At 34.6% G+C, this 11256-nt stretch overlaps 1 protein-coding gene across 2 annotated transcripts in view; it reads left to right on the top strand.

Moving 5' to 3' along the window:
* Positions 1-11024, top strand: part of LOC138008230 (uncharacterized) — a 101961-nt gene extending 90937 nt beyond the window's left edge. Inside the window, exons 3-10 of one of the 2 annotated variants that reach the window (XM_068855490.1) lie at positions 1057-1367; positions 2572-2673; positions 3065-3220; positions 5173-5322; positions 7276-7425; positions 8553-8702; positions 9478-9553; positions 10034-11024. In XM_068855490.1, coding sequence (XP_068711591.1) covers positions 1057-1367; positions 2572-2673; positions 3065-3220; positions 5173-5322; positions 7276-7425; positions 8553-8702; positions 9478-9553; positions 10034-10094 — 1156 coding nt within the window. In that variant the 3' untranslated portion in view covers positions 10095-11024. The remainder of the gene's footprint in view (positions 1-1056; positions 1368-2571; positions 2674-3064; positions 3221-5172; positions 5323-7275; positions 7426-8552; positions 8703-9477; positions 9554-10033) is intronic. The other variant, XM_068855489.1, reaches the window with a different exon arrangement.
* The last annotated feature ends 232 nt before the right edge of the window (positions 11025-11256 follow it).

Here is an 11256-nt window from a genome sequence, read left to right as displayed (position 1 = left end):
AGCTAACTGTGTAGCCAATTACAAGACATGCTATGCGAAATATAGAATAGCTAAATAAATAAATTATTTAATAAGATTACTGAACAGGTTTAGTAAAATTTTTAGTTGTGGAGTTATGGTCAAGGGTTCATGAAGTTTGATCTTGCATAATCTTCTTGATCACTCTTTCATCTGTTTCTTGGTGTTTGGAACCCCTGATGAAACACTCGCACTCATTTTTGATAAATAAAATTACTTAATACCCTGGCCAAATTTTGTCTTGATATGATTACCCTAACTATGCTAAGAGTAGAATATTTTTATTTGTGCGGAAAAAGGAGAAATTGTTTCAAGCCTCCTTAGGAGCAACTAGGAATACCAGTTTTGGCTACCACTCTTGTGGCATGAAACTGGTACAACTCATTCTTATTCTTAAGAGATAAAGAGGGAAAAAATAGTTAGCCTTTCTATTATGCTACACTATGTAATATTGTTAGTAATTTACTGAGAGTATGCAAGTGCTCAGTGGACAAAAGGGGGAATGAAACTGAAAGACTGTCAATAAAACATTGATTATCCAATGCACGGTCGCTTCCATAAACTTTGAAGTTGTTGATTCTCCAACTGTCCATTGGGGAAATCTGTGTTTAAATTTTAGCATTTTCGATCTCCACTGCCTACATGTTTGAGATAATATTGTCTTTTGCATTTTCCCATCTGACAAGTTTTTTGCAAAAGCCACAGATATTCAAAACATGGCAAAATGCTAAGGTGCTGCAAATCAATTATTGTTAACTGCACAATACTATCGGACATTGACATTATAAAACCGAAAATTAAGGCGGGTGATGCTTATGTATTTCATTTCCTATGTTTGGCTGGGTTGGACGTTGTTTTTTCTTCGAGCAACCAGTTTTTTCATTTTACCAAAACCTGGTCGCCCGGTAATTTTTCTGGTCGTCTGGGATGACCAGACGACGGCTAATTTTGAGCACTGCATACATGTATGTCACACTCCTATTGAAAAAGCTAACTTAGTGTATTACTTTTTTCTGTCAATACTTTTACTCATTGCAGATTTAAAGAGGGGATATACCGCCTAAATGTTCTGCCAGACTCAAAAGTCAATCTCATCTGTCCACACGTAGCAATTTCGCTGGCTATGACAAATGGACCACAAATCAGTTCCCTGTATGAGAATGTTTGGATAGTAGACAAATCTAGTTTCCACAGCTGCAATGTTAACACGTCCATCCCAGACAACAAAATTCTTCTGAGATGTGAAGATCCATCATCTCTTCATTATAGGTTATTGGTTTTTCAGTCATTCACTGCAGTTGGAGGACTTACCGGTACATTTAAAAGTGGAGAGACGTATTACTTTCTGTGTAAGTATAAAGTGTGTTTCTGTGCACTTTAGCAAGAGTTATAAACAGTAGAAAATGCCTTCCAAGATCCACTGGTAATGAATCCTTCTGCGTTTGGGCTGACAAGATTTTTGTTAATTATAAGAATGATCAATTCCCTCTCCCATTCCTTTTATACTGCTGTGTAAAAGCTGAGAGTTTAATCAGCACAGTATATGGCCTGATTTTTAAGATTAACTTTAAAGTGCTACTAACTATGATCAAATGTTTATCCCTTGAATTTTTAGGTTTATATAGAATTCTAGGAAAGATAAAAAAGGCTGTGTTACCGTTTCGAAATATCTGCATTGGTTCCGGAGATATTTAAGTTTGAAAAATATGTAAAATATGCAAATGAGATTACTTATGACGTCATTGACTCAACCCAATATAAAATCAAGTATATAAATAAAGCTATCTCGGTCAATTTGCAGCAAAGGCCATTGAAACTTGGTAGGCTAATAGTTATACAGGTAACACATCTTTGGCCAAAAAGAAATTGGTTCCCATGGCAACTCATTCTTTTCCAGTCCCCTTCAACCTAATTCAATATTTTTGGTGATCATAAGCTAGAAAAACATTTAGCAAAGCAACAAATTCGACCTAACATATTCATATGCTTGCATGATCCAGCAAGCATATAAATATGTTAGCACGACTTTGTGGCCTTGTTTAACATTTTTCAAGCTGAAAATCAATAACATATTGAAATCAAGTGGGTGGGGACTGGAAAAGAGTGAGTTGCCATGGGAGCATAAGTTTTTGTAGCCATAGGTGTGTTTCCTGTGGAACTATTAGACTACCAAGTTTCAATGGTCTGCGCTGTAAATTGGCCAAGGTAGCTCTATTTATATACTCAATATAATTGGGTTGAGTGTATGACGTCATTAGTCATCTCATTTGCATATTTTACCAATTTTTCAAACTTAAATATCTCCGGAACTAATGAAGATATTTGCAAACGGTAAATGACGTTTTTGTTCTTTCATGGAATTCTATGTGATATAGTCAAAAAATCAAGGGGTAAAAATTTGATCATAGTACCACTTTAAGCCAGGGATAAAAAGAAACCAAATTCAGGAGGTTTCTAGCAACATTTTTTCTGAGTGACAACTCACTTATCAGAGGATGGAAACTCAAATATTAATTTTATTGTTACCATTTTAATGGGTTAATGTTCAATAAGCAACGGCAAATGGCTCTACGGAGACTCTGGGCAGTACAAGCAGAGGACACTGTGAACAATTTAACATGCGGTTACAGATATACATTTGCAGAGATAAAAAAGGTATGTTTGTTTGGTTTTGTTTTTTGTTTTTTTTTAAATAGTAATGTGATTATCAGGATAACAAAAAGGCCTGGGTGAAAGGCTGAAATTGTGAATAAGAAAAGGGTATGGGTAAAATTTATGGTTTTACATAATTGTTGTATTAATTTTCAACTTAAAATGAAAAGAAATATGCAAAGCATAGTAACCACTGCTTATGGCTTTACAACCAAAGGGTGAAAAGTGGTTGATAATAGGTCTTGCATTTCGTTGGCAGTACTGATGTTGAGAGATGAAACACGCAGAAATCAAGGTTGAATAGGATGCGTGGCTGAGGGTTATTAGACAAGGATCAGTATTAATGATCATGAAGTTCAAGTCAAACTTACATCAAATCATTTTGCATCACTAGATGTTCTGTGTTCTGAGGTCGAATCGCCAACACCATTCACATTACCTACAGGCAGCAATCAAAAGACTACAACACCAATAAAAACTACTGAAGAAACCGCTCCTTCTCTTCCAATTGAAGCCATGTTTCAAAACAGAACTAACCAGAAATCTCCTGGTAAGCCAGAGGCTTAAGATTATTATATTGAGGTGTTTTTTTTTTAAACAGTATTCGATACTTTTTGTAATTTTTGTCTTGAGCTGAGCAGATTTCTATTCCAAAATATTAATATTACATTAAGTACAATATTTTTCGGGGTGATGGAGATATGAAACCTCCATGATAAGATTAGGTGCTGCAGGCATAAATTTAACTGGGGAAAGTAAGGCGTTGGTGTGAAGGGGGCTCTTTCTAGATTCCTAAATTAAGGGTTGGTGTTCAGGATGCATGCATCCCCACTAGACACTTTGTAGACTCTAATTATCTTTCAATAAATAGGGAAACCACTAAAGCCCAGCGTCCGTTAAAGATTGTATAGCGATAAGTGACATGTACATGTGAACACTGGCCACTTTATTTTGCTTCTGCTACAGTGTACCTGTAGATTGTGCAGGGTTACTATTTGAATTTTTTTATGATGATTATTATTATTACAGGATCAAGAAATTCTAACTTGCCTATTGGCCAAGCAAACTTCATTACCTACTCATAAATTTTTCATAAATTTTTCATCAAAAAAGAGAAAACAAGTTGCGTTATGTTAGAACTTTTGAAATACCGTAATTTCATTGTAAAACAAGAGGGAGTGGCTGATGAAAACTGAGATACTACATGTAATGCCCAAGATTTTAAAATGGAAAACTATTGCTATGGACAAGAACCTCATTGACCTTTTCAACTTTATTTACAATAATTTCTAAAATTTCCAATAAAAACTACTGAAGAAACCGCTCCTTCTCTTCCAATTGAAGCCATGTTTCAAAACAGAACTAACCAGAAATCTCCTGGTAAGCCAGAGGCTTAAGATTATTATATTGAGGTGTTTTTTTTTTAAACAGTATTCGATACTTTTTGTAATTTTTGTCTTGAGCTGAGCAGATTTCTATTCCAAAATATTAATATTACATTAAGTACAATATTTTTCGGGGTGATGGAGATATGAAACCTCCATGATAAGATTAGGTGCTGCAGGCATAAATTTAACTGGGGAAAGTAAGGTGTTGGTGTGAAGGGGGCTCTTTCTAGATTCTTAGATTAAGGGTTGGTGTTCAGGATGCATGCCTCCCCACTAGACACTTTGTAGACTCTAATTATCTTTCAATAAATAGGGAAACCACTAAAGCCCAGCATCCGTTAAAGATTGTATAGCGATAAGTGACATGTACATGTGAACACTGGCCACTTTATTTTGCTTCTGCTACAGTGTACCTGTAGATTGTGCAGGGTTACTATTTGAATTTTTTTATGATGATTATTATTATTACAGGATCAAGAAATTCTAACTTGCCTATTGGCCAAGCAAACTTCATTACCTACTCATAAATTTTTCATAAATTTTTCATCAAAAAAGAGAAACAAGTTGCGTTATGTTAGAACTTTTGAAATACCGTAATTTGATTGTAAAACAAGAGGGAGTGGCTGATGAAAACTGAGATACTACATGTAATGCCCAAGATTTTAAAATGGAAAACTATTGCTATGGACAAGAACATCATTGACCTTTTCAACTTTTTTTTAAATTCTAAAATCTCCAATAAAAACTTTGTTTTTTTTTAAATAGTAATGTGATTATCAGGATAACAAAAAGGCCTGGGTGAAAGGCTGAAATTGTGAATAAGAAAAGGGTATGGGTAAAATTTATGGTTTTACATAATTGTTGTATTTTCAACTTAAAATGAAAAGAAATATGCAAAGCATAGTAACCACTGCTTATGGCTTTACAACCAAAGGGTGAAAAGTGGTTGATAATAGGTCTTGCATTTCGTTGGCAGTACTGATGTTGAGAGATGAATTAACACCCAGAAATCAAGGTTGAATAGGATGCGTGGCTGAGGGTTATTAGACAAGGATCAGTATTAATGATCATGAAGTTCAAGTCAAACTTACATCAAATCATTTTGCATCACTAGATGTTCTTGAGGTCGAATCGCCAACACCATTCACATTACCTACAGGCAGCAATCAAAAGACTACAACACCAATAAAAACTACTGAAGAAACCGCTACTTCTCTTCCAATTGAAGCCATGTTTCAAAACAGAACTAACCAGAAATCTCCTGGTAAGCCAGAGGCTTAAGATTATTATATTGAGGTGTTTTTTTTTTAAACAGTATTCGATACTTTTTGTAATTTTTGTCTTGAGCTGAGCAGATTTCTATTCCAAAATATTAATATTACATTAAGTACAATATTTTTCGGGGTGATGGAGATATGAAACCTCCATGATAAGATTAGGTGCTGCAGGCATAAATTTAACTGGGGAAAGTAAGGTGTTGGTGTGAAGGGGGCTCTTTCTAGATTCCTAGATTAAGGGTTGGTGTTCAGGATGCATGCCTCCCCACTAGACACTTTGTAGACTCTAATTATCTTTCAATAAATAGGGAAACCACTAAAGCCCAGCATCCGTTAAAGATTGTATAGCGATAAGTGACATGTACATGTGAACACTGGCCACTTTATTTTGCTTCTGCTACAGTGTACCTGTAGATTGTGCAGGGTTACTATTTGAATTTTTTTATGATGATTATTATTATTACAGGATCAAGAAATTCTAACTTGCGTATTGGCCAAGCAAACTTCATTACCTACTCATAAATTTTTCATAAATTTTTCATCAAAAAAGAGAAAACAAGTTGCGTTATGTTAGAACTTTTGAAATACCGTAATTTGATTGTAAAACAAGAGGGAGTGGCTGATGAAAACTGAGATACTACATGTAATGCCCAAGATTTTAAAATGGAAAACTATTGCTATGGACAAGAACCTCATTGACCTTTTCAACTTTATTTACAATAATTTCTAAAATTTCCAATAAAAACTACTGAAGAAACCGCTCCTTCTCTTCCAATTGAAGCCATGTTTCAAAACAGAACTAACCAGAAATCTCCTGGTAAGCCAGAGGCTTAAGATTATTATATTGAGGTGTTTTTTTTTTAAACAGTATTCGATACTTTTTGTAATTTTTGTCTTGAGCTGAGCAGATTTCTATTCCAAAATATTAATATTACATTAAGTACAAATTATATTTTTCGGGGTGATGGAGATATGAAAACTCCATGATAAGATTAGGTGCTGCATAAATTTAACTGGGGAAAGTAAGGTGTTGGTGTGAAGGGGGCTCTTTCTAGATTCCTAGATTAAGGGTTGGTGTTCAGGATGCATGCCTCCCCACTAGACACTTTGTAGACTCTAATTATCTTTCAATAAATAGGGAAACCACTAAAGCCCAGCATCCGTTAAAGATTGTATAGCGATAAGTGACATGTACATGTGAACACTGGCCACTTTATTTTGCTTCTGCTACAGTGTACCTGTAGATTGTGCAGGGTTACTATTTGAATTTTTTTATGATTATTATTATTATTACAGGATCAAGAAATTCTAACTTGCCTATTGGCCAAGCAAACTTCATTACCTACTCATAAATTTTTCATAAATTTTTCATCAAAAAAGAGAAACAAGTTGCGTTATGTTAGAACTTTTGAAATACCGTAATTTGATTGTAAAACAAGAGGGAGTGGCTGATGAAAACTGAGATACTACATGTAATGCCCAAGATTTTAAAATGGAAAACTATTGCTATGGACAAGAACATCATTGACCTTTTCAACTTTTTTTTAAATTCTAAAATCTCCAATAAAAACTTTGTTTTTTTTAAATAGTAATGTGATTATCAGGATAACAAAAAGGCCTGGGTGAAAGGCTGAAATTGTGAATAAGAAAAGGGTATGGGTAAAATTTATGGTTTTACATAATTGTTGTATTTTCAACTTAAAATGAAAAGAAATATGCAAAGCATATAGTAACCACTGCTTATGGCTTTACAACCAAAGGGTGAAAAGTGGTTGATAATAGGTCTTGCATTTCGTTGGCAGTACTGATGTTGAGAGATGAATTAACACCCAGAAATCAAGGTTGAATAGGATGCGTGGCTGAGGGTTATTAGACAAGGATCAGTATTAATGATCATGAAGTTCAAGTCAAACTTACATCAAATCATTTTGCATCACTAGATGTTTTTGAGGTCGAATCGCCAACACCATTCACATTACCTACAGGCAGCAATCAAAAGACTACAACACCAATAAAAACTACTGAAGAAACCGCTACTTCTCTTCCAATTGAAGCCATGTTTCAAAACAGAACTAACCAGAAATCTCCTGGTAAGCCAGAGGCTTAAGATTATTATATTGAGGTGTTTTTTTTTAAACAGTATTCGACACTTTTTGTAATTTTTGTCTTGAGCTGAGCAGATTTCTATTCCAAAATATTAATATTACATTAAGTACAATATTTTTCGGGGTGATGGAGATATGAAACCTCCATGATAAGATTAGGTGCTGCAGGCATTAAAATTTAACTGGGGAAAGTAAGGTGTTGGTGTGAAGGAGCCTCTTTCTAGATTCCTAGATTAAGGGTTGGTGTTCAGGGTGCATGCCTCCCCACTAGACACTTTGTAGACTCTAATTATCTTTCAATAAATAGGGAAACCACTAAAGCCCAGCATCCGTTAAAGATTGTATAGCGATAAGTGACATGTACATGTGAACACTGGCCACTTTATTTTGCTTCTGCTGCAGTGTACCTGTAGATTGTGCAGGGTTACTATTTGAATTTTTTTATGATGATTATTATTATTATTACAGGATCAAGAAATTCTAACTTGCCTATTGGCCAAGCAAACTTCATTACCTACTCATAAATTTTTCATAAATTTTTTATCAAAAAAGAGAATTAAGTTGCGTTATGTTAGAACTTTTGAAATACCGTAATTTGATTGTAAAACAAGAGGGAGTGGCTGATGAAAACTGAGATACTACGTGTAATGCCCAAGATTTTAAAATGGAAAACTATTGCTATGGACAAGAACATCATTGACCTTTTCAACTTTTTTTTAAATTCTAAAATCTCCAATAAAAACTTTGTTTTTTTTTTAAATAGTAATGTGATTATCAGGATAACAAAAAGGCCTGGGTGAAAGGCTGAAATTGTGAATAAGAAAAGGGTATGGGTAAAATTTATGGTTTTACATAATTGTTGTATTTTCAACTTAAAATGAAAAGAAATATGCAAAGCATAGTAACCACTGCTTATGGCTTTACAACCAAAGGGTGAAAAGTGGTTGATAATAGGTCTTGCATTTCGTTGGCAGTACTGATGTTGAGAGATGAATTAACACCCAGAAATCAAGGTTGAATAGGATGCGTGGCTGAGGGTTATTAGACAAGGATCAGTATTAATGATCATGAAGTTCAAGTCAAACTTACATCAAATCATTTTGCATCACTAGATGTTCTTGAGGTCGAATCGCCAACACCATCCACATTACCTACAGGCAGCAATCAAAAGACTACAACACCAATAAAAACTACTGAAGAAACCGCTACTTCTCTTCCAATTGAAGCCATGTTTCAAAACAGAAATAACCAGAAATCTCCTGGTAAGCCAGAGGCTTAAGATTATTATATTGAGGTGTTTTTTTTTTAACAGTATTCGATACTCTTTGTAATTTTTGTCTTGAGCTGAGCAGATTTCTATTCCAAAATATTAATATTACATTAAGTACAATATTTTTCGGGGTGATGGAGATATGAAAACTCCATGATAAGATTAGGTGCTGCAGGCATAAATTTAACTGGGGAAAGTAAGGTGTTGGTGTGAAGGGGGCTCTTTCTAGATTCCTAGATTAAGGGTAATGGTGTTCAGGATGCATGCCTCCCCACTAGACACTTTGTAGACCCTAATTATCTTTCAATAAATAGGGAAACCACTAAAGCCCAGCGTCCGTTAAAGATTGTATAGCGATAAGTGACATGTACATGTGAACACTGGCACTTTATTTTGCTTCTGCTACAGTGTACCTGTAGATTGTGCAGGGTTACTATTTGAATTTTATTATTATTGTTATTGTTATTATTACAAGATCAAGAAATTCTAACTTGCCTATTGGCCAAGCAAACTTTATTACCTACTCATAAATTTTTCATAAATTTTTCATCAAAAAAGAGAAAACAAGTTATTGCGTTATGTTAGAACTTTTGAAATACCGTAATTTGATTGTAAAACAAGAGGGAGTGGCTGATGAAAACTGAGATACTACATGTAATGCCCAAGATTTTAAAATGGAAAACTATTGCTATGGACAAGAACATCATTGACCTTTTCAACTTTTTTTTAAATTCTAAAATCTTACTTTTTTCAACCATTTCTTGCAGTTTTGTGGTTAATAGTAACAGTAATTTTAGGAATACTGCTGGCTGTGTCTTTGGTACTGAACTTATATTTTTTTAGGTAAGTAGTTGTTAAAATTATTGATTGATTTTAGATATTCTGTCACTTCTTAAATCTGATGATTGAATAATAATTCTTTATCCACCCATTCCTTAAATATCTTTCAATGTGCTACAGTATTGGTGAAGGAAGAAAGTCTCAATGGATAACTGTGAAGGGTAGTCAGTTGTTAATAGTGTCTTCTCAATGTCGTTTTTCCTTTGTTCAATATAGCATTAATCTTTTAGCTAGGCAAGGCTGAAGGGTCTTTGCACAAGACATAAATTTACTATATCAGAGTCTGTACACTCCTATGATGGTGTGAGCAACAGTGCTTGCTTAACTTTTCATGCCTGTGTCTTTTGGGGGATGGGTTTGAGGTATGCTTACCAGTGGTTCATGCAGTATAGTGCACTGTAAAAAGATCACTATTGTACTGTACATGCCAAGATGACTCGATGCTGATGGTTTTTTCTTATTTTGTGTTCTGATTTTTAACAGGAAACACCGCCATGACACAAAACCTGCGAAGAGTGAGTCAGATGAAGCTGTTGATGTGTAAAACAAATTATACCCAGCATAATTTTGGGGGCAAAAATATTAAAATTTTTGCCTAACTGTAAAATAAATTTTAGTTGTTGGGGATAAGTTTTCCTCACCAACTTTTCAGCAAGTTGTAATCTTTTAAAAGAGTTTTCAAGTTGCATAGCTCTATGAGCCCTATAAGTATTTTTATTAAAGCAACGCGACATGTTGTCACAGTATTTGTTAGCAAGAAATATGTTAGGCGATGAAATGAGAGTAAGCTTTCAACACACATCTGAGAATTCTACCCAGGGCCTGGAGTTTTCTTGAAAAAAAAAATAATAGAAAAAACACAAAATTGTTCGTCTGGAAGAATTATCAATTTCATTGCTAACCAGTGTTCTTATCGTGATTTTGTGGTAATTGTATGATCTTTGAGCTAAATTCTGGTTTTACAGTTTTGTTTGAGCACCTCTCAATTCATAGCTTGCTCTTGCCATCATTATCTTCATTCTGACGCCGTCATTAAGTGTCCGTTTTGTCATACATGTTGTAGAAAAATGGTAAATGTTAGTAATTCATACATACATGTTGCCAAATTATGTGATAAGCTTTTTTATAGCATCGCATCTGATAACGACCATAGCCTGAACAGCTTACTTCCGCCATTATATAAGAATCCAAGATGTAACTTAAGAAACTATCGCCCTTACGATGTGCCACATGTCCGCACCAATAGGGCAAAGAACTCGTTTATTCTCGCAATGGCCTGCCAAGCGAATCAATTTTAGAATCAGTTTTACAAATGTAATTAAGGTTTTATTAAATTGGGTATTATTTATTAGATTCCTTTAAGATATAGATAGCATTATAAATATTAGTATGTAGACATTACGTAATTCAGCCTGCGGTCTGTGATATGATTTTAATAAACCTTACCAGACTTAACCTAACCTAAATTTGTAAGTGTTTCCTGGCTTCCAAATCAGAACATTATTATTATAATGTCAGGATTTTTAACTTACTGTACCTCAAAAGGGCCCGGGATTAAAAAAGATAATCCCTGCATTATTGTCTGTGGTGCATGAGCAGTTTCTTTACTAAAAATTGAACTGATTGAAGAACTCACCAGGGAAGGTGTGGCCCAGTGGTTAGGGTGCTTGCCTTGTGATCCAGAGATCCCGGGTTCAAGACCTGCT

The sequence above is a fragment of the Montipora foliosa genome, chromosome 6 (assembly GCF_036669935.1).
Source record: "Montipora foliosa isolate CH-2021 chromosome 6, ASM3666993v2, whole genome shotgun sequence".
Taxonomy (NCBI): Eukaryota; Metazoa; Cnidaria; class Anthozoa; order Scleractinia; family Acroporidae; genus Montipora; species Montipora foliosa.
This window is presented reverse-complemented; position numbering and strand designations above follow the sequence as displayed.